The sequence below is a fragment of the Apium graveolens genome, chromosome 8, assembly GCF_009905375.1.
Source record: "Apium graveolens cultivar Ventura chromosome 8, ASM990537v1, whole genome shotgun sequence".
NCBI classification, from domain to species: Eukaryota; Viridiplantae; Streptophyta; class Magnoliopsida; order Apiales; family Apiaceae; genus Apium; species Apium graveolens.
The window spans coordinates 123,795,717-123,817,953 of NC_133654.1; the positions used below are offsets into that span (position 1 = coordinate 123,795,717).

General features: G+C 35.5%; 1 protein-coding gene and 1 long non-coding RNA gene across 5 annotated transcripts; one reads left to right on the top strand and one right to left on the bottom strand.

Annotated features, from left to right (window-relative positions):
- Window positions 1-9,986: 9,986 nt before the first annotated feature.
- On the top strand, window positions 9,987-11,290 carry LOC141676631 (uncharacterized). The gene is made up of 2 exons (XR_012557098.1): window positions 9,987-10,165; window positions 10,911-11,290. It is a non-coding gene; the product is annotated as an uncharacterized LOC141676631 (long non-coding RNA).
- Window positions 11,291-12,845: 1,555 nt separating this feature from the next.
- Window positions 12,846-17,482, bottom strand: LOC141677491 (uncharacterized). 4 transcript variants are annotated; one of them, XR_012557445.1, is made up of 3 exons: window positions 16,427-17,481; window positions 15,807-15,859; window positions 14,144-14,405 (listed from the first exon to the last, which is right to left on the bottom strand). XR_012557445.1 is itself a non-coding variant. In XM_074483454.1 (2 exons), the coding sequence occupies exon 1, from the start codon at window positions 17,448-17,450 to the stop codon at window positions 16,428-16,430; it is 1,023 nt and encodes a 340-aa protein (XP_074339555.1). In that variant the 5' UTR covers window positions 17,451-17,482; the 3' UTR covers window positions 12,846-13,209; window position 16,427. The 4 variants fall into 4 exon arrangements, 2 of the variants coding, with proteins under 2 accessions (XP_074339555.1, XP_074339556.1); XR_012557444.1 differs by having other exon boundaries at window positions 14,144-14,410; XM_074483454.1 differs by lacking the exons at window positions 14,144-14,405; window positions 15,807-15,859 and adding an exon at window positions 12,846-13,209 and having other exon boundaries at window positions 16,427-17,482.
- Window positions 17,483-22,237: the final 4,755 nt, after the last annotated feature.

Consider the following 22,237-nt stretch of genomic DNA (forward strand, 5'->3'; position numbering starts at 1 on the left):
CCACATTCAGCTTGTGAGTGATCAGTTTCGGGTCTATGCCTGGCATATCAGCTGCCGACCATGCGAACACATCATGACTCTCTTGTAAAAACTTCACCAACTTCCCTCTAAGGGGCTCCTCTAGTGATGCTCCAATAAAAGTTACTTTCTCAGGATCCTCGGGAGCCAAAGAAATCGGAACCAAGTCCTCTGCTGGCTTCCCTCTTTTCTCATCATTTTCATGGATATCCAGATCTTCAATAGGCAGAACCTGCCCCCGACTCCATTAGCTCTAAGAGAGTCTACATAACAACTCCTTGCCATTTTTTGATCTCCTCTCTCTTCTCCAATCCCATTTCAGGTGGGAAACTTCATCACTGAATGGTAGGAAGAATGGACAGCCTTGAAAGCATGTATTCCCGTTCTTCCCATAAGTGCATTGTAAGTTGATCCAGCCTTTACCACTACAAAGTCCAACATTTGTGTTGCTTGTCTCGGCTCTTGACATTTGGTCATTGACAACTTAGTTATCCCTTCGACGGGGCATTCCACTCCTGCGAATCCATATATCGGCATATCGGTCGGGGTTAATTGAGAATCATTGTAACCCATCCTTAAAAAGGTATCAGGGAGCAAAATATCCACTGAGGCTCCATTATCTACAAGGACCCTCTTCACCAGGCTGTTCCCTATTATTGGTGTTATGACCAGGGGATCGTCATGAGGAAATTTCACACCCTTTAAGTTAGAATCATCAAATGTCATTGTTACTCCTGTCCTAGCCCTCTTCGGGGCTTCTCCGACAATATGCATAACTTCTCTAGTGAATGTTTTCCTCAAATTTTTGGATAAACCAACAGCAGTTGGTCCTTCGAAGATTGTATTTATCACTGGCCCTCAGGGTCTTAGACCTCCAAAGATTGTGTTAATCACCAGTCCCCTAGGTTGGGGATTTCGCCCTTGATCGTCCTGATCCCTTTTGCGATAATCTAAGTTCCTTCTTCCATTATTATTCCTATCTCCTCCATCTCCAGTATACTTGCTTAGCCTTCCCTTTCGAATAAGGAATTCTATTTCATCTTTTAGTTGCCTACACTCATCGGTGTCATATCCGGCGTCCTTGTGAAATCTACAATACTACGATCAGCTTTCAGGGGTTTAGGCCAACGGACTTCCCTATCTCTTTCAATTTCCATCAAGATCTGGCTTCTAGGAGCATTCAACTTAGCATATTCAGTGAACTTTTGCCCAGGTTCTCCCTTCTTCGGGGTCGAATCAGGGTTTTGGTCAGTTCTAGGATACTTGTCCTTAGCAATATATTTCAGATCATTCTTTCGCTTCTTGCCACCAGCGGGCTCGTTATTCACTACTGTCTTCCTCATGCTCTCCTCCACTTTAATGTATTTCCCGGCCCTATCTTGGAGCTGTAACATACTTTCAAGGGGGCGCTTGGCCAATGACATCTTGAATAATTAGTCCCTAGTTCCCTGCTGTAGTGCTATCATAGCTACCTTGTCATCAAGATCCGGGACCTTCAAGGCTTCCTTGGTGAAACGATTCAGATAGTCTCTCAAAGATTCTTTTTCTCCTTATATAATACTCATGAGGGATGCTGAACTTTTCTCGTGCACTCTCCCACCGATGAACTATTTGATAAAAGCTTGGCTTAGATCTCTGAAGGATCTAATAGAATTCGGAGGCAAACGGCTATACCATCTTTGAGCCATTCCCGATAGGGTTTGAGGAAAGGCCCGACACTTAATAGCGTCATTCACGGGCTGCAGCAACAGTGCATTAGAGAATGTCCTAACATGATTAGCGGGATCTCCAGTGCCATCATAAGCTTTGATGGTGGGCATCTTAAACTTCTTTGAGATATGAGCATTCATTATCTCTTCAGTGAATGGTGGAGTGGGATCATCAGGATCTCCTAGGGGCAGAAGATCACTTAGATCTGCCCTTGGGGCAATAGCCCTTCTTGGTATTAGACCATCCAGGTCTATGACTGGAGGATTTCTCCTCCTCGGGGGTAGTTCGGGTATTAGGTGCGTCTCCAGATCGCGCTTCAACCTTTGGATCTCGGCTTTATGAGCCCTGATCCTCTCCTGTACTTCTTGGGTATTCGTCCCTTGTGTGGTTCTGGGGCGTCGATTAGCATCAGCCACAGGTTCTTTACCAGCATGCCTCCTCCTTGAAGCCACATCGTCATCCGAAGATTCGGAGTCTCTTTCAGTGTAAGGTCCAGATAATTTTTGGTCCTCCGAAATTGGAGCCAAACCTCGCATGTAGGGGGGTGTTTGTCCCCGTGCTTCACTTCATCCAGCATGTTCACTTCCTCCAACCTCGGGGTACAGGGGCATCCCATAGGGGGGATTAGTGGTAACAATAGTTGAATATTCATACCTTGCGGGTTGAGAGTTCACAGGTGCATGTACCTGCTGAAGTTAGGGATTCGTCCCTTGAAGAGCCGGGGGATTCGTCCCTTGTAGAGCCATGGAATTCATCCCTTGTGGCTAAGGCTCAGTTGCCCCTATCGGGGTTCCTCCTTGGGTGGAAGCGTAGGATGAGTGTGGGGATATCTCCACCATCGACGAAATCGTTTGAGTTGTCCCAGCTGGTGTTCCTTCAGGGGTGCTATTTCCACTCCGTGTTCGCGCCATGGTTGTTGTTATGCTTTCCCACAGACGGCGCCAAATGTTATGGATTGAAAACTAAGGTATATTAATTGCTTTATTTATTACTAAGGTTCGGGAGCTCAAGGCCTTTAATGGCTGCTCTCGTGTTTCGTAGCTTAACTCTGCCTTTACGAGATGCCTACGTATCTCTGTGAATTAGAGAATCAAGCCAAAAAAACGTTGTTCTGATTGATGGGGTGAGTCCCTTTATATAGATGTTGAGAGTTCTTGAATTGGACTAGGGTTAGGAGACTTGTTGATCAATTTCTCAGAATTTGGATAGACTTTGAAGTCTTAGAATAAAGGAATCAGATTCCTAGTTGGTGTAGGTGCCCTTGAGGCTATCTTTTATAGAATTACATCATCGTTAGGACTCATTTAATGAGCTGGTAATCCCCATTATTTATTAATTAAAAAATAATAAATAATCAGGGCTTTGGGCCTAATTAATTGGGCTTCATTGTTAGACCGTATCAGGTCTAATCAATTCAACATTAATTATACTTCTAGGCTAATTTTATGCCCATATCAGTTTTATTAACTGATTTTTGGGGAAAAAGTAAATTCTGAAAATGCCTATATCTAGATTCTGATTAAATTGAAAAGATTTTTGAATGTGTGCTATGAGATAATTGTTTAAAAAGAGATAGGTGTAATTGATTTTGAAAACTGGATAAAAATGGATCAGATAGTGGATAGTTGCGTAAGAGGCCCGTAACGGCCCAACATGGTTGCGTAAGAGGCTAAGTCGGATGTGCGCACTATTAGGCCGCTTAGTCCAGCATGACAGAGACCTAGCTAGTCTCTGAGTTCCGGAACAAATTGTGGTGGGATAGACTGATCAGCTGTCCCTAGGATTCGTCCAATTATATATCTAATTTTGGTTTGGTCGTTCCCGTAACTGAACAAATGGTTTTGTGGTCCCAGTAACGGGTCAGATGGTTTTGTGGTTCCTGTAATGGAACGCAAGATTTGGAAATGAAAATAGCATGCTAAAATTTAACTCTGGTATTTATGCACAGCACACGACTGATGTTATTATTTTACAGAGCATGCTAGCTTTGATATCTAGTTTATACATGTTTTACTTGTTTTGTAACAAGTTATGAATTCTGTTCCTATCACTGTTTTATCATAAATTGTTTTACTTGTTATTCATATAGTGATACTGCTGAATGTTTTCTATATATGTATTGCAGATGCCTAGGAGATTCTTCTGTGGTAGTCGGGGCAGAGTTCCAGTTCCTTCCATGTCAAACTCCTCTGAGGTAGTTGATTTGGACCAAAGATGGTCTATTGAGTTGCTGTATTAAGTTAGTTGCGTCAGGATGGTTTGTTGTAAGTCGGTTTTGTAATAGTTGTACCATAAATCATACTTAAACCTGGAAAAGGTCTTGGTAAAGGGATCGTGGTTACGGATAATTAATTATTTGGATTATATCATGTTTATTATTATTGTTGTTGGTGAAGTCAACTCCTAACCCCGGGGTTGAGGCCGTCACACACTTTCTCCCTATCATTCAATTGCATAAACTCAAAGATATCTTCTAGAGAACTCTTCCAGTCTAGTGCCTCTAGTGGATCACTGCTACCCTCGAAAATAGGTGGACGTTGCTTTCTAAATCTCTCATATAAAGATTCCATATGATGTTGTAGAGGTGGCCGAGGGGCTGGGATATCTTCAACATTATGCCTTTGTCGTAATTCTTGAGCTAACTTCTCTATCTGTTCACCTTGCCTACGAATAATTTCGTGTAGCTCAGCTAATTCCCTAATATGTCTCTCTCGGCTGGGACTATCATTGGCCCTGGATCTTTGTCCTTCATCCATCTATCTCTACTCAAAATTAAATTCATATATTTTAATTATTCATCGATGCCATATAGTGGGTCAACAAATAGGCAAATAAATAAAACATACAACTATGTAGATATATAAACACTTACTACCAAGTGAAGCATTCCTTCCCTTGATGTGTACATATGGATGGTCTACAGAACCACTTTAAACCAAAACTCTGATACCAAACTTGTAACACCCCAACCCGAATTACTTAACAAAAGAAAATATACTACAATAACATTTCGATTTCATCATATAAGCTTCAACATTTTTTTAACTCCAACAAAACCACATTACACACATATTAAGTCTACTATTATTCTTTAATACAAACCATACTTACAAATGTACTATAAAACGTGTCATTACTAGGAGACATATAGCGAAACATATAGATAGGCCATCCCCAGGTCAAAGTAGCCATATGTACATCATCTACGCAAGGTTTTGCTTCAGCTCGGTCCCATTTCTACTTACTTTTATCTTTACCCTTACCTGCAACACAAGAAAACTATGAGCTACTTCGCTCAGTAAGTAAAGTAACTAAAGATAAATAACACACATAAGTAACTCATCATGTATAAGTGCATTTCATCTTATCTTTATTATTTATGAATCACGAGACATTTAATTAGTGCACCATGTTCAATACATTTGCCTGCAGGTAGAGGTGGCCACTTGTGTGGGTTCGAACCCCCCGTCCGGGACCGGCTCAGTCTAAAACCCGGATTTATTCGGCCCAATTCGGCCCGGTTCAAAACCGCACAAGTCGGTTGACGTCACGAGCCGGCTACGAGTTAATTAACAAGAAACCGAGACCGAGCCCGCACGGACCGCACAGGAACCCGCAGCCCGCGAGTAACCCGCATAACCCGCGAATAACCGTATAGCCATCGAACCCTCAAATCTTACTACTCAATGTGAACAAACCAATCAGCTGAATATCTAACCAAACTCGGCATATCAAAACAAAGTGACATTGAGCTTCCAAGTAATTCAAAATATTAGACAATAATGAGATAAAGCATTCTTTTCTTTTTCATTGTACACGTTTTTTTCTTTATTTATTTTTCTAACTACCATATTTATATCGTGTAATTATAAATAAAAAAATTAATTTAATTTACAAACTACACCCCATTCAAGAAAGCTTAGTCTGTATAAGGGTTATAAATTTAAATTTATAAATTTAAATTAATAAAATTTATATGAGGTGCCATCCTCTTTCAACCAAAATAATTAAAATTATTATTTAATCAAATAAGAGGGGCAGAATTGTTATAAAATTATAAATTAAGATGGACATTACTCGGAGTCCTGACCACCAGTAGTCTACTCCTGCCTGCCACTTAATTGCACTAAAAATATAATAGTTATAAATTATTATATCAAACTATCAAAGTAATGGACAGAATGGCAGATTGGCAGTGAACGCACGGAAGCCCGCGGGTTAACCGCTCGAGCCCGCACGAATCGTGTGCGGTTATTCGTCTGTACCGTTACGACTCTAATTTCTATGGTTCAAACCCGGCCCGAGCCCGGTTCGTTCATCCACAGGCCGGTTCAGTGTTAACATTTCGAGTGCCCAACCCGTGTGCGGCCCAACCCGGCACGCACGGACCGCACAAGTGGCCAGGTCTACCTGCAGGGCTTTCTCACAACATAATATCCCATGGAAAACCTTGTATGGCGCCATTACCGATACAGTGGCTCGTTGTATACCTTATTCCATCGTTTCCCCATCGAGCTCAAGACCTATGGCAGCCTTGCTCTGCGGTATCTGATCACATAGATCTTAGATCACATAGATCTTAATCACATGGAGGAGGCAAGATCAATTCATATTCGATAACCGAACCTGGCCTGCACGTAATGGACTACCCTTACTAGCCTACAAAAAGCTTGGCAAAAAACTCATCTTCTCGTAACAGTGACAATTCAATATATATTCATATTCCCAATTGATCATATGCATAATTTCATATATATATATATATATATATAGCAACATATGTTATCGAAATTTCACGATAAATACACGCATCAAGTCGCGTAACTACAACCATTTCAATCATCACAAAGTAACAATAAAATAGACAATCACGAAGGACAGATTCAAGTAAGTAATCTTGTGTTGCGGTTAAGTACTTTACTGACCTCAAGTTCAGCTTAAACAGCAAGATACTTTCGATCAAGGTCTTTTAGAATCACCTAAAATCATACATATTTTCCTTCGTCATAAATCATTCTTTCTGCCACTTATATAATTTATAACTTTGGTTAAGTTAGTTAAACCATGATTCAACCTTTAAATAACTACTTATAATATTATAAGTACTATCTAAGAAGTTAATAAAATATTGAAATATTATTCAATAAAATAAGTAGAAAATACACAACTTAAAAGAAGTGAGATAAGTAGTTACCTCAAAGTTGAGCTTAACTTTGATTCCTACTTCTCTATTAGGTGATGACTTCCCTAATTTACTCCAACAGTTTGTTGTCACCGGTGCGCATATAATTTGTGCAACTAATTTTTAAATGTATGCTTAGTAGTACTATATAAATAGCAGCCTACTATTTGTATCCAACTCGATGTGGGACTCTGGTATAATTTTGAAAACTTCCAACACTTAGGGTGAAACACTAGCATGCTCAACATGTCAATAGTGTGCTTTCTAGTTCATTTGTTAACATTCCCAAACTAACATTTTATAGACACAAACTTATACTCTTTTAATCACTTGTAGGATCTTGGGAAAAATATTTCTTATAAAGAAAATCTAAGTCATCTTTTAATTTTAGTTCTATGGACCAAACAAGATCCTCAAAGTCCTAAACAACACTTAGTTTTTATTCAACTCTTTGAAACCTATCCTGTTTAAGTAGGCTCTTTGAACCTTGAACTTCCACACATTTTCGATGTGGGAGGAAAACTTGACTCTTGCAAACATTTTCATGATATATATAGGATTTATAGCTACTTTCATCTTATTTGGTCTCGATGTGGGATACTAATCCTCCTATAGCACTCAAAATTATTCAACTTATTATACACAACACTTGAATTGTTTATTATGCTTGGTAAGAGAGGCATCTAGTTGAAACTCGTCTCTTTTAACCAAGTTTAGTTAAAAAAAATATTCAGTTTGCTTAAAGAAAATGGACGAATAAAACAAAGGCTTTAAGTCCATATAAACTTGAACTCATGACATGAAATGAGTTTAAATAAAGGGTTGAGAGTCACCCATTTCCTCTTCTTCTCGGTGTGGGAAGTAGAGAAGAAAAGTTTAAAATTAGAAACTTATTTATTAAGTCCTTAATGTTAAAGAATTCAGCACATCAAGTAGAGAAGAAAAGTTTAAAACTAGAAACTTATTTATTAAGTCCTTTATGTTAAAGAATTCAGCACATCCATCTACTTATATAGATATAGGGCTAGCATTTTTATCATTTTGTCTCGATGTTGGACAAAAGCCAATACATTAAAAATTAAACTAGCACTTGTAAGTACATACCATAAGTTTGTGCCTTCATTTATAGTTTAAAGATACCTCTTTGCTCACATTTTCACCAATGTGGGAATTGAGCCAAGTACCAATCACGCAATTTAGATTTAATACACTCCATACATATATAATGCAAGAAGAGTTTCCCCTCTTATTTCTAATCAATGTGGGGTAATAATATAAATAACAATACACATTAATACCCTAATAATAAAAACATATCTCACATGATCAATAAATTTAATTCACACATATCTCAACTACTATTATAATAATATAAAATAAAATATCTCATATTTTATTATATTGCCAAACCTGGATATTACAATAATATTATATTAAATAAAATTATCTGTGATATTCTTGAAAGGAGATGTTTTTATTGAAAAAAATACAATTTTAGTTGAAAAAGTTAATTAATCATATGCTAATTAAAATTAAAATATAGGAGTTATCAGTAATTATAATAAATATGTTTGAAAACAAAGTTATTGTTATGACTATACAAATTGTGTTTGTTAGTTAGTAATTAGGATTATAAACGCCATTTAACATATTTGAAAACATAAGTGTTTTAGACTAATAAAAATATGAACTATATAATTTGTTTTCAGTTAAAAATGGTATTTATTTTATAAAGTAAACAGGTGTTTAAAAATAATTAAGTAAAAATAACATAAATAGTTAGCAAATACTCAAAGTTCAAACTTAAGCGTGCATGAGTTATTTAATGTCAAATTGTATAAGTCGCCGATTGTTTAAATTAACTACGAAAGATTTAGGCTTATTAGAGAAGACCATAATTTGTAAAGATGTATTGAGATTGGGTATGTGTGTATTAAGATTGATAGTAAATATAAATTAGAAGAAGCAAGACTTCATGTAATTTAATTTAAATTTAAATATAATTTAAAATAAGTAAGGGTAATTTAGTAATTTCAGTAAATATCAATCAACCGACTACCAAATTTTTAATGTTGTTTATTATAATATAGTATAGATGTTGAAATTAATTCATGTAGTTGTTGAGATTTTAAGTCATAAATATTTTAAAGTAATTACAAATATTAAATACTAATATTTCAATGTTGAGATAAAAAAAGGTGTAGATTATCAATAATCTCTCTCACGAAAACATTAAATACTAATATTTAGAAATGTACCTAAATATTGTTCCCAGAAAAATAATATTAGCACGGAAAATTAATAACATTTTTATAAAAAAATTGACAATTTTTTTTATCGTAGGTAACCCGCAGCCGCTATCTTTCGGGTGCGCACCAGGTAAACCCTACGGACTCACACAATAGCCTGCAAACCACGTGAATTAAGGTAAATCGCATTAAGGTTATTTCGGTTAAAATCAAATTTAGGGCGTGCAAAAATAAATTGTGGGACAAATAAGTTTGGATCTAGATTTGGATCTTAGTTATACCGAACTGATACCCGATCTAAAATTTGAAATCTGTTTCAAACTCGATTCGAACTCGAAATCCGAAAAAAAAACTGATAGTATATTATTCTTATCTTACGTAATTTTATAACAATAATACATGATTAAATCTAATATTTATAACCGGATCATTTATCGATAATTATATTTATTATATTTGACATTAATATTGAATTATCTAAATATGCAGAGTACTATTTTTTTAGTTAAACAAACGCGCACACATGATTGAGTCGAACTTTTAACCTATAGTTAGTTAAGGAAGACCTTGACCACTGTACCAAGTCTTTATTGCCGATATATAAAGTACAATTTTATCCCGAATATTAAAAACAAGTGTTATCTAACTTAATTGTACGATAATATAAATTTATTTATTTATTAAGGATTCGAATTAAGCCTAAAACTGACCCAAAATCGGATAAATAAAATTTGGATCTTTGTTTTGATATGGTTCTTGTGGAACCCGGTGTGATCCGGCAAGTGGGAAAAGTGGCCTGGCTACAGATCAATTTGGTTTTCAATATACTATACTATTGGGCTGGTCCTGCCTTATGTATTGTTTTGGGCCTTTTTTAAAATGTTGATTGTCGAATGACATTTACACTTTACAGGCCTTTTTATAGGTCAGTCTCCCTACAAAGGGAGCACCCCCCTTTTGTTTTACCCAGCTACACAGCAAACCCTACCGTCATTCTCGAAGCTCTGTATGTATAGTGTGTTTTTTTAATATATACAATATATTCTTATATTTATGTTTTTCGATTTGTAATCTGTTATTTTACTTGTCCTACTTGTTTGATTTTGTGGTCTTGATATATGTGATGTTATATTTTTTAATTAAAAGGGTGAAGATAGATGGGGGGGGGGGGACATGATGGTTAAAAGTAAAAGGTTTGAGCAAGGAGAGTTGAGTTAGCTAAGATGTTAAGTGGGAAAGGAAGGAAGAGGGCCCCTGTTCTTGTCTGAGTTGTGACATTGTAACATTCGCAGCCTCTTCCACATTAATCGGGGTTGTAATAAAAAGGCGTGGGTTGCATTCTAGTATTGAATTATAACTTAGACTTCTCCCCACATCTTGCTTTGATTCCCTAGTTTAACATCCTTAGCTCTTGTTGCTGTGATCATAACCTTTATGCTGATCCCCTTCGTTGTGTAGATTTTCTTTGGTTTTTTGATCAATTACATTTTCCTGAATTTGTGTCTAGCTTATAGTTAATGACAATTTATTGTATATATGCTCTTGGATTACTACATTATTATCATTTTCAAAGTTTTTATTCTATATGTATATATATATATATATATATGTAAATGCATCTACAGAGCAAATATTTTGTTGTATTTTTCTTTACCATGTGTCGGATATTTAAATTTACTCTACTTTTTAAAGTGTTATTTTGATGTGCTTAATTTGACAATAAAACTTTCATCCTGCCGTTGTCCTTCCAGTGAGATGGAACTTGGAAGCTTGCAATTTGCTACTGGTTCTTGCTGCTGCAAATTGATAATCTTCTTTTCCTGGGTTTGATACGATTAAGAATCCAGAGCAGAATATGTTCGCAGAAAACCAAAATGAAAAAGAGCTGGATCATTGCCAGTCTTTGCTTCAGCCAAATGATCAGACTTGTAGTTAGATCTAGCCTCTGAACTAACTTGTACTGCTTTATTAAACATCTTTTATGTTTTTTGGTGAATTGAGTTAGTTTTAGTTTTAAATTTAGTAACATTTTTTTGCTTTAATCTGTTGCTGAAAATTGTACACATTAGGTATATCAATATCTTTATAGTGCTCTAATATAATGCTGGGCATATTGTTGTTGCTGTGGCAATATTGATGTTTGGGGTTCACAATTATAAATTTGCATTACAGATAGAACAAGTGTTTACTCTCATGGTCTTATGTAAGCAAAGAGCTGAGTGAATAATTTCACGGTTTTATTGTGGTATGTGAGGCCTAAAATTTGGAAATAGGCATTCCGATGATTTCTGCAGAAGCAGATTGAAAATGAAACCCAGGTGTATAACGGTTTTTCTACTGTGTGCGCATAGTAAGCGCACAAACTTAAAATATTAGGTCAATTTGATTGGTGGAGGTTGTATGAATGCAGAGGTCTATGGAATAAGAGGTTTACGAAATAACCAATCAAGATGTACTAAAATTACAAGTTCCTGCTAAGGGCTCATGGACACACAATAGAAAAACCGTTTAAAATTGTGTTTGTTTCGGATGTTTCAGCCTGTTGTACGTTATCTTACATTTCAAACATTTGTTTGTTACTTCCTGTATACTTGTATTCCGTGGGATTTTTATCAAATTCTCCTGGCAAAAATAATAAATCTACGAAGTCTTAAAATCAATTTTTAATTTGTATATTCATCTTAAGAATATAATACCAAGTAGTTGTAAAATTTTTTTAAACACAAACTAGAATATTTATTCAGCAGAAAACTCAGCAAACAAAGTCTCCCACATAGTTTTGGAACTGAAGCATCAACATTTATTTCAAACGTTCCAGCTGGTGGAGATTTTTTCTATTTAAAAGTCTGAGCACTCCTTATAGCATTACCTGTTACTTCCCCTGGTTTTGTAGTCTTTGTCTTTGCCAGCTGCCATTCTGCACCATCTTATCACCCCATTCTGTAGCAAAATTTGCTGTAACAACTCTATTTTCCCAAACCAATTTATTACGAAAGAACCAGATACTCCATAATATAAATATAGAAGCAATCTTAATAGTCTGAAAAAGTTTGTTTGATCTTCAGGTAACGATGTACTATAACCCACCTACTGCCAGCAGCTCTTGGCAAAAATACACTCAAAAAAGATAAGCTTAACACTCTCATCATCAATCTTACAAAAAAGGCAAACATCATTCACATTGATTCCTTTTCTTATCAAAGCATTACGAGTTGGTAAGTTGTTACGTCCTAATCTCCACAATAAAAATCCTCATCTCACGAGCTATATTCATCCTCCAAATCTTTTTCCAGCCAGGAGAATTAGAAACCTGAGCAATAGACCTATGTTGACCATTCCAGAAACGATAACCATCTCTGCAATTATACTCCCCATTTTTAGCGTCATGCCAAATGACTCTATCTAGCACCTGCATTCTCGGGATTGGGGTGGATAATATTGCTCTAGTTTCCTCATCATTAAAAATACTCTCTCCGTCCCTCCCAATTGTTATCGTTTCTGGCAGAGTGTCCGACAAGTATTTTAAGATGAAAACAAAATATAGTTCTTTAACTTTTTAAAAAAAATTATTTTTCTGAATAAAAGTTTAAACATTCTATTTCTATTCAGAAAAAGAATTTTTTTTAAAAAAAATTATAGAACTATACTTTCTATTCATCTTAAAATGCGTGTCAGACACTTTCCTAGAAACGATAACAATTGTGAGGACAGAGGTAGTACCTTTTATGTAATGTTCATCCCACTTCCTTGTATTAGGAAAGAAAATTGAATTTACCTTGCAATCTTCTGCTTCCTGTTCGGAGACATAAATCAGTCTTCTCGCGCAACCATCTATCCTTATACACATTTACAGTGCTACCATCACCGACTACCCATCTAAGCCCTCTTTTTAATTCTTCTTTCGCTTTCCAAATACTAGACCAAATATAACTAGAAAAATACTTGGCACATTAAAGCCAGCATAGCCACATTAAAGCCATGAAATTCTTTAAACAACATGCCACCATTGCTTTTGGCCATACACATAGCTTTCCACCTATGCCAGCGAGCCTATATAATCAATAGATGCAGATTGGAATTGAAGATCTTGCCATTATTGAAAAGTGCCAAGCTCTAACAAAATATTCCCAACACACAAAAAGCTTGATTTGACAAGGAGTGGTCGTGCCCAATTATTTACTCACCATTAAAGAGTTACACATTTAGATATTTATAACTTCTTTGATTGTATCGTTAATCATTTGATAAGAGTTATATGTTTTTAGAGTGATAGATAGAAGTCATTGTTTTGATAACTTATAATTATATTGACTCTCTATTTTTGTAACTTTGAATATTTGTTCAAAAGTATAAACAATCCTTTGCGGTTTAATTTCTTAATATAAGAATTACTCCCTGAAATCTCTTGTATTTGTTTATTTCATTTTCAAATTTCAATTTCCGCTGCATTAATAGTTTTAAAACTAAGAATATACATTAACCCCTCAATATGTACTTTTTGAACCTAACACTTCTGGCATTGTACAATGTTTCAGAACAAGCACTTACCATAACTAGCCCATAATTTTGCATATAAGGAATGATAAAAATAGAAGAAATTCTTAAATAGAAGATGATAAAAATTCTTATAACTTTCGATAAGAATGATAAAAATAGAAGAGATTCTTAAATAAAAGATGATAAAAATTCTTATAACTTCAAGCTGAAACAAACTTCACATAATGCGTGAAACTATAAAAGGAACTTTACAATTGCTTTATATTTGACAAGCGCACCTTCTGTTTTTTACATATTATTCTTATACCCTCTGTTTTTTACATATTATTCTTATACCTTTTGAGCTGAGACAAACTTCACATAATGTGCGAAATTATAAAAAGAACTTTATAATTGCTTTAAATTTGACAAGCAGCCTCGGTTTTTTGTACAACATATTATTCTTTCTGTATCCTTGCTCTCTTTACCCTTTAACACAACTTGAGAATACATAGAAAAAATATAAATTAGCTATAAAAGTTGATCTCTACAAATTTACAAATGCATAATTCACATGTGGACCCGTATGGTAGCAAGTTTATAAGACACACAGAAACCATTTATAACACAAGGTAAGAATCAGTATTACTCTCTACCACAATACACGCTACTTTTCTACCACAAGTAGAAAATTATATCTACTTGTCCAAAATTATATCTACTTGTCCAAGCTCTTGAACCTTGGTATACACAGGTTGCGAGGTTACGTTCTGTTCTGCAAATAGACAAGTTGCATAAATATAATGGGTGATTACAGCATCTACAAGAGGTTGCCAAAGTTGATGTGGCAAGACAATCTTGGTTGTCTACCTATTAGAATTGGTGGGTTGCAAAAAGTTGCCAACTTTTGAAAAATAGAAACACACTAATATTTTAATTTTACGTTTGGCATTAACCCTGAATGGTTAAAACACATATGTAATTGCATAAAATATATATGATGAATACCCTTTTTAGTTTAAGTATCATTTGCAATTTAAATTATGGACCATATAGGTAATCTTCAAGTTGGCTAACTATTGGAGGAAAATGTTGCCACATTGACATGAAATATAGTTTAAATAATTTTTTTTTAATATAAGTGATAATTTGGCAATGTTTAACAACTATTTTGGAGCATCTCCGATGGCAATGGAAAAATAAGTGTAACTACTGCTATAATTTAGCACTAAAAAATAGTTGCTAAAATAGCATCATAGCCCCAATAGTTGGTTCTATATTTTGTTCCAAATTTCATCAACTCCCAAGTATCCCACTAATTTGAATACAAAAATAATTTTTCTACATAATTGTTACTTTTTGATGAGGTGGGACGAGGTGTCAAATATAACTTCACCTATCTTTTGTTCTATATTTAGCATAATTTATAGCATTGTGCTATTTTAGCACAAGATATAGAACACTATTGGAGTGATAAATTTAGTTTTATTCTATAATATAGATATAGAACAAGGTATAGCACACCATTGGCTTTGCTTATAGACCATCACGAAAAGGTTTACAAGTGACAAGGACAATTTACAAGGTAGGGTGTTTTATTATGAGACCATCACTGAAGCAACCCAACACCATGTTGAAGGATTATAATGTGGCTTAGCAGAAACCATATTTCAGATTCGATTGAGATGATACTTAGCAAGACTGAAAGAATAAAAAGAAAACTAAAAAAAATTGAGTTCTAGGCTGCACTGCACATGCATTTTCTTCAATAAGTCAATTCAATCTTTTAATATAACAGTGGTGGTTTATTCACGATGATCAGAGACGCATTCAGAAGTAAAAATGTTAGAAGTGGTATTAATCAGAACCACACTTTTACCGGGACGGCGGGACGGAAGGTAATGGAGGCCAAGTATGACCATGCCCCCCCCCCCCAACCGATCCAGGGACACATTTCCACCCCCCAAGCCACTTCTTCAAAAAGCTGCCAAAACTAAGAAGTATAGATATGCTCATATTTTATGATTTAGTTATTCACTAATTAGATTGATTCTGCTATTGTTTCCATTTAGTTGTTAAAGATATATTTTTGATGTCGAGCCTCAGATCAAAGAGATTCACATATTCTTATGATTTATAACTATTGAAGAATTAAAATTAATATGTGTTACCTGTTTGATGAAAGCCCGCTTGAATCTTCTTTTAAAATTTATTAGCTCATCACCTAAGACAGAAGTTTACAGTAGAGTTCCTTGTCAATTTCTTATTCTTTTTCAATCAATTCAACACAATAGATTGCAAGCTTAAAGAAAACTTAAGTTTCTCCTTGTGAACCCAGCTCCTAGCCTGCTCGCTACATCACATACTGTAGTAGTAATTTCCATTTTCAATAAGAGTAACTATACTATGCTAAACGCAATGTACCCTAAATAGTTATATGCTTCTGAAAAAGTAGCACTAGAATTCTTTATTCTTTTTACAGATGATTTATGTTCATTAACCAAAAATCACAAGATTACGGTGTGTAATTGGGGACTCTTTTTAATAAGAAAATATCGTTAACATTGTTTTATTTGATTGAATAAGCACATTTCTTACATACAAATCAAACAAGTGTCACCAAAATTAAATCACAACAAACTTCAAGAATTTGCACAAAAAATGAAGTTCTAAGCCATAAAGAGTAGCAAATGAGATTGTAGCTACAATGTACGCATAACGAATACACATATATACACATACACAAATTTAAGAGCCAAATACAGTTAGAAAACACATAAAAAGTGCCAACCTCATGAAGAGGAAGCAGCCATAATAGCTTTATGTAGTTCACTCTCTACATCAGTCGTCGGAATCTCAACTTTCTTTAACTCCTTCTGATTCTCCTCAGCAATACGCTTCTTATTCCTCCACTGATCAAATCCACTAGTATTTTGCACCACCGGCATTGATTTCTCTCCTCCTCCACTCCTTTTCACTAATTTTTTCGACTTCAACTCCTGTAAATTACACTTCATTTCTTGATTATCTCGCCTTAAACTCTCCAATTCCCTCTTCATCCAAGATAACATACCCTTCAACATCTCCGAATCACCCACATTTCTCTCATCACAACTCACCTTCTTCTCCTTAAATTCATCAACCCTCTCAATCGAAATCTTATTAACACTCAAATACGGCATTCCATTACTAAAATCCCCCGGAAAACAAACACCCCACCTCAAATTAACCCCCACACGTTTGGCCACCGCCATTTTCGTATTAGCCATAACCCTGACCCCCGAAAAAATGGACTCTTTCTCACTACCCTCTAAACCCAATTCCCTCCACACATTCCTAGACCTCTCAGACCTCAAAAACCCAACCGAACCCATCTCCCGTTTCCCATCTTTGGGGTCCGAAAACACGCATTTACGCAACGAAAAATCACCAAAGTGGGGCTTAAACTGGAGAGAAAAAGTGGGGGCAGGGTTAGAAATGGCAAAAGGGGTGAAAGAGAAATTGGCGGAGATGACAAGAGGGGAGTTGGTAGGGGAGCCGGAGAGAGAGACGCCGGACTTGAGAGAGAGAGTTAGAGGAGAGGGAGAGTTAGAGGAGGGAGAGTAAGAGAGTTTGAGAGATGGGCCACAAGGGAAGTTAGTGCGGAGAGAGAGGGAGAGAGATGAGTGGTCGGAGGTGGTGAATCCGGTGAGAAATGGGAAGCCAAAGACGGCGATGGGGATTTTGGTGCGGAGGAGGAGTGGTGGTGTTGCTGATGAGTTTTGGAGTTTGGGTTTTGTGTGGTCTTGTTGTTGTAGTTTCACACAGACCTTCATTGTTCTTCTCTCATCTCTTTGCTCATGTCATCAGCTGTTTTAACGCCTGCTTCTTTTTTACTTTTTATTTTTTAAAATTTTATTAACTCATGACTTGCTTCATATTTATTAATTCTTATATTTTATCTATTTTAATTTAAAAATATAAATGTCTTTTTTTATATTTTATTAATAGAGTTCAAAAATTGGTATATTTTTTTGGTTAGTTTGGTCATCCCCAATTATAACTGTGTAATATTCTTCATCAAATAATAGAGACAGGTAGATTCAAATATATATATTATTATTAGGTTCGAATCCCGTCAATGACAATTATTTATTATTTATACATTACCCAAATTCTCATGTTCAAATTCCGCCACCAACAAAATGTATATTATTATTTATAAATAATATTTTATTAATTTTTTTAATAGTATAAAAAAATTAACTATAAATAATAATGATAACACGTGCATCGAACATGTTAAAAGCTGTACCTTATAAAATATAAAATGTACACTCTTCTCATCGATGTAATGAATTTTATTTATTTATTTAAAAAATCAATCGATTCAATTTCTATTTTAATCTATGCAACAATAATTTACTGAGAATTTTGTGGAAAATCAAGTCACTATCCAAGATATTAACGCTGCATCTAGGATACCGATTAAAAATTATACTGTTAGAAAAAATGTTGATGAAAAAAGTGATGTGGTAAACCTCGGATAATTATTTGGTAATATTTTCGATATGTATATGTTTTGATGTAAAAAATTAAAAATAATAATGATTTTGGTGAGATTTGATGGTGAAATCAGTATATGTCACCTCCTCCGGTTCTGTTTTGCAGGAGTCCAACCAAAAGCTAAACCACTCATTAAACCCCATTCCTGCACTATGAAATCCGAAACCAGGTAGGAAAATGAGAGGAGACCAAGAACGATCTGGGGTTATCATTGGCTCTAAAAGGAGGGGTCGAACCTTCGACATATGGTGGTGTTACTTTCATCCATTTACTTCCGTCCAGGAGCTTAGAATCTTACATGCCGGTAAGATCGTTCATATTTCCTTAGACTTAATTTTCTAGTCCGTCAAATCCTTTGATTAGTTGTGTAGATCTAGCCCAAAACCAGAGATCTACGTTCGACTTGAAATTACGAATACGCTGATACTTGTGAAAATTTGTTAATCGATTGTTATAACAGAAATGACCATGAAAAACTCGAAGAGAAAAGGTGTTGTGTCTGGCACAACTCCGGCCACCCCTAGCCCCGAACAGGGACACACTTGTTGTTAAATGGCATTTATGTCCACTTATTATGCTCTATAAAGGCTTGAATTGGTGTTTTGTACTCGAGTTACTTGTGTTTTTGATGTGTTTTGTTACTTTGTAGTGTTTTTGCATTTCAGGCATATAATAGGAATCAAGGTAATTTAGTATTGTTTTGGTGCTAAATTGTTGCTAGGAGTGTGTCTAGGAAGATTGCTCGTAAATCGCCAACTCAAACCAGCAAGAAAAGCAAAATTCAGTATTTTTTCCAGAAGGTCAGCGGGGCGCGGCCACGCCGAGATGCAGATTTGCAGCGCGCCCGCGCTGGTGTAGCGCGCGCCCGCGCTAGTGTAGCGCGCGCCCGCACCAGGTCGAGATAACAAAATTCTGTTTCTACTTGGATTCCGAGAGTTTGAAGCCCTGGTTGATTCTACAACATATATAATAAAAACTTATGATCGTTTTGAAAAGAGGAGACGTTTGAGGGCTTAAGGAGAAGACATAAAAAGACCGTATAGTACAATTCAACCGAGGTGAAGAGGATCTAGTTTATTCTTGTGATTTTTTATTTTAAGTTATAATTTGGATGATTATTTTCTTATTTGTGAATCTATACCCTTGTTACGTACTTGGTTTATTATTTATTCAGTATAAAGACTACGTTTATTATACCATGATTTTTGAAGGAATTTACGGATGAGCGGAAGCGTGAAATAACATTTAATCCGTAAAAACCATGTATCGCACATATAGAAATAACATATAAAACAGAAAAACTGAGGAATCGTAACCATACCTTGTGAATTGAAGCTTTATAAAAATGGAGTGCTAGTAGTTGCTCCTCAATGTGTGAAGCACTCTACCGGTATCCACCAAGAACGATCATCTTCGATGAACCTTTTTATAAAACCGAGCTTTTATAAAAATGGAGTTTTTGGGAGAGAGAGAGAGAGAGAGAGGAAGAAGATGGAGGCTAGGGTTTTCACAAAACCAAAATTGTGTGAATAGAATGAGCCATCTCATTCTATTTATAGGGCTCTCCTAGGGTTATACAATATATCTTTATATATATATATATATATATTAACCCCCATATTTTATCTTTATAAAATGTTCTAATAATAATTAAAACTATTTTAATCATTATTTCTTTTTCTAAACTATTTAGAAAATAATTCTCTCTCTCATTATTTCATCAAAGAAAATATTCTTTTATGGTGTGACCCTGTAGGTTCAATATTATGTCGGTAGTAGAATTAAATAATAATAAACTTTTATTAATTATTTACATGAATAATAAAATTCACTAAATATAATTAATTGATTAATTATATTTATTCTACATCGTGAGTTATGCTTCTCAACATATCGCGACTATCCGTATAATATGAATTCAATGCTTAGAATACCAAGAACCTGTCAGTGACTAGTTACCGTACAATGAATTCCTTCTACCTTTACAATATCCCGATTAAATACAAGGCATGGATCTCGTGTCAGGCCTATCAAATTTAATCATATGATTTCTTATTCATAATGCAAAGTTCATATTAATGTAAATTAGAAACTCCTTTCTAATTTCATACACTCTGGCCAGAGATTCCAGAACTCGCATACTAAGAATAACATAGGATATTCTCTTCCTATACTGGAAGGGGTAGATCCTCTATTGACGTTAACTATCTCTATACACAAAATCCTATGCCCAGAATAGACCTAATGGATGTTCTTGAGACTAAGGACTAAACCAAAGCACAATTCATTCTATATAAGATAACTTTAACGATCTCAAGTCTAAGGACACTTGTACAACTATCACTCAGTGAATAACTATTGACACGTGAGTAATCACCATTAGTTGTTCAACTTATCGAGTCATGTTCAGTGAACTTATTCCCTAATAAGCACCTACGTACTAGCTATAGTGTCACCACGCAAATGCCTATGAGAACAGACATCCTCCTGAAGGGAGCAAGTATAGTATGTACCAATCTTTGCGAATCCACTAACATCCGATTAGTTATCCTATGATCAGGAACTGTTTAAGTCTAGAGTTGTCGTCTTCTAGATCTCACTATTATAATCTCATTATAATTCTAGAAGTTTTACTCTAAACTATGGAACATCTTATTTAATACACTTTAAATAGATAAAGCCCATAATAAAAATATAACAAGTCTTTTATTAATTCAAATGAAATCAAATAGGAATACAAGAAAGTTCTTCCTAACTCATCATACATGATTGGATTTAAGACAAACACTTTCAATCTCTCACTTGAACTGAAGCCAATCACCCGGGTATCTAATACCCATCTTCTCTTTATGACGATCAAAGTGAATATGAGATAATGACTTTGTGAGTGGGTCTGCTACGTTGTTATGTGTGTCAACTCTCTCAATCTTGACATCTCCTCTTTCAATGATTTCCCTAATCAAATGAAAGCGTCGCAAAATATGTTTGGAATTTTTATGAGACCTAGCTTCCTTGGCTTGTGATATTGCTGCGTTGTTATCACAATACAACACAATAGGCTCCTCAATGCTAGGAACAACTCTCAATTCAGAATTAAATTTCCTCATCCAAACGGCTTCTTTTGCAGCCTCACTTGCAGCTATATATTCTGCTTCCGCTGTGGAGTCAGCCGTTGTAGACTATTTGGAACTCTTCCAACTAATCGCACCACCATTCAGAGTAAACACGAACCCTGACATGGATTTGATATTATCACTTTCTGATTGAAAACTTGAGTCAGTATAGCCCTCTATTTTCAACTCAGATCCACCACCAAAAATAAGAAAAATATCCTTAGTCCTTCGCAAGTACTTAAGGATGTTCTTCACTACTTTCCAATGGTCTTCACCTGGATTGGACTGATATCTGCTCGTCACACTGATTGAATAAGCAACATCAGGCCTAGTACATAACATCACGTACATGATAGATCCTATTGCTGAAGCATAAGGAATCTTACTCATACGCTCTCTTTCCTCAAGTGTCTTAGGAGACATCTTTTCGGAAGGAGACACTCCATGGCTCATCGGTATGAGACCTCTTTTGGAGTTTTTCATGCTAAATCTTTTATGCACTTTCTGGATGTATGTATCATGGGTAAGACCTATCATTCTTCTAGATCTATCTCTATAGATCTTCATACCTAGAATGTAGGATGCTTCTCCCAAGTCCTTCATAGTGAAGTTCTTCGATAGCCACACTTTGACTGATTGCAGCATCGGTATATCATTTCCTATAAAAAGTATGTCATCCACATATAATACAAGAAATGTTACCGCGCTCCCACTAACCTTCTTGTAGACACATGGTTCATCTATATTTTTGATAAAACCAAACTCTTTAATTGTCTCATCAAAACGGATGTTCCATCTACGAGAAGCTTGCTTTAAACCATATATGGTTCGTAGCAGCTTACACACTAGGTGTTCATTTCCCTTGGAAAGAAAACCCTATGGCTGTGTCATATACACTTCCTCTTCAAGTTTCCCATTGAGGAAGGCCGTTTTCACGTCCATTT

Bases quoted from the DNA above. Each gene is read 5' to 3' on its own strand.
- LOC141677491 (XM_074483454.1), bottom strand. From the start codon at position 17,450: ATGAAGGTCTGTGTGAAACTACAACAACAAGACCACACAAAACCCAAA.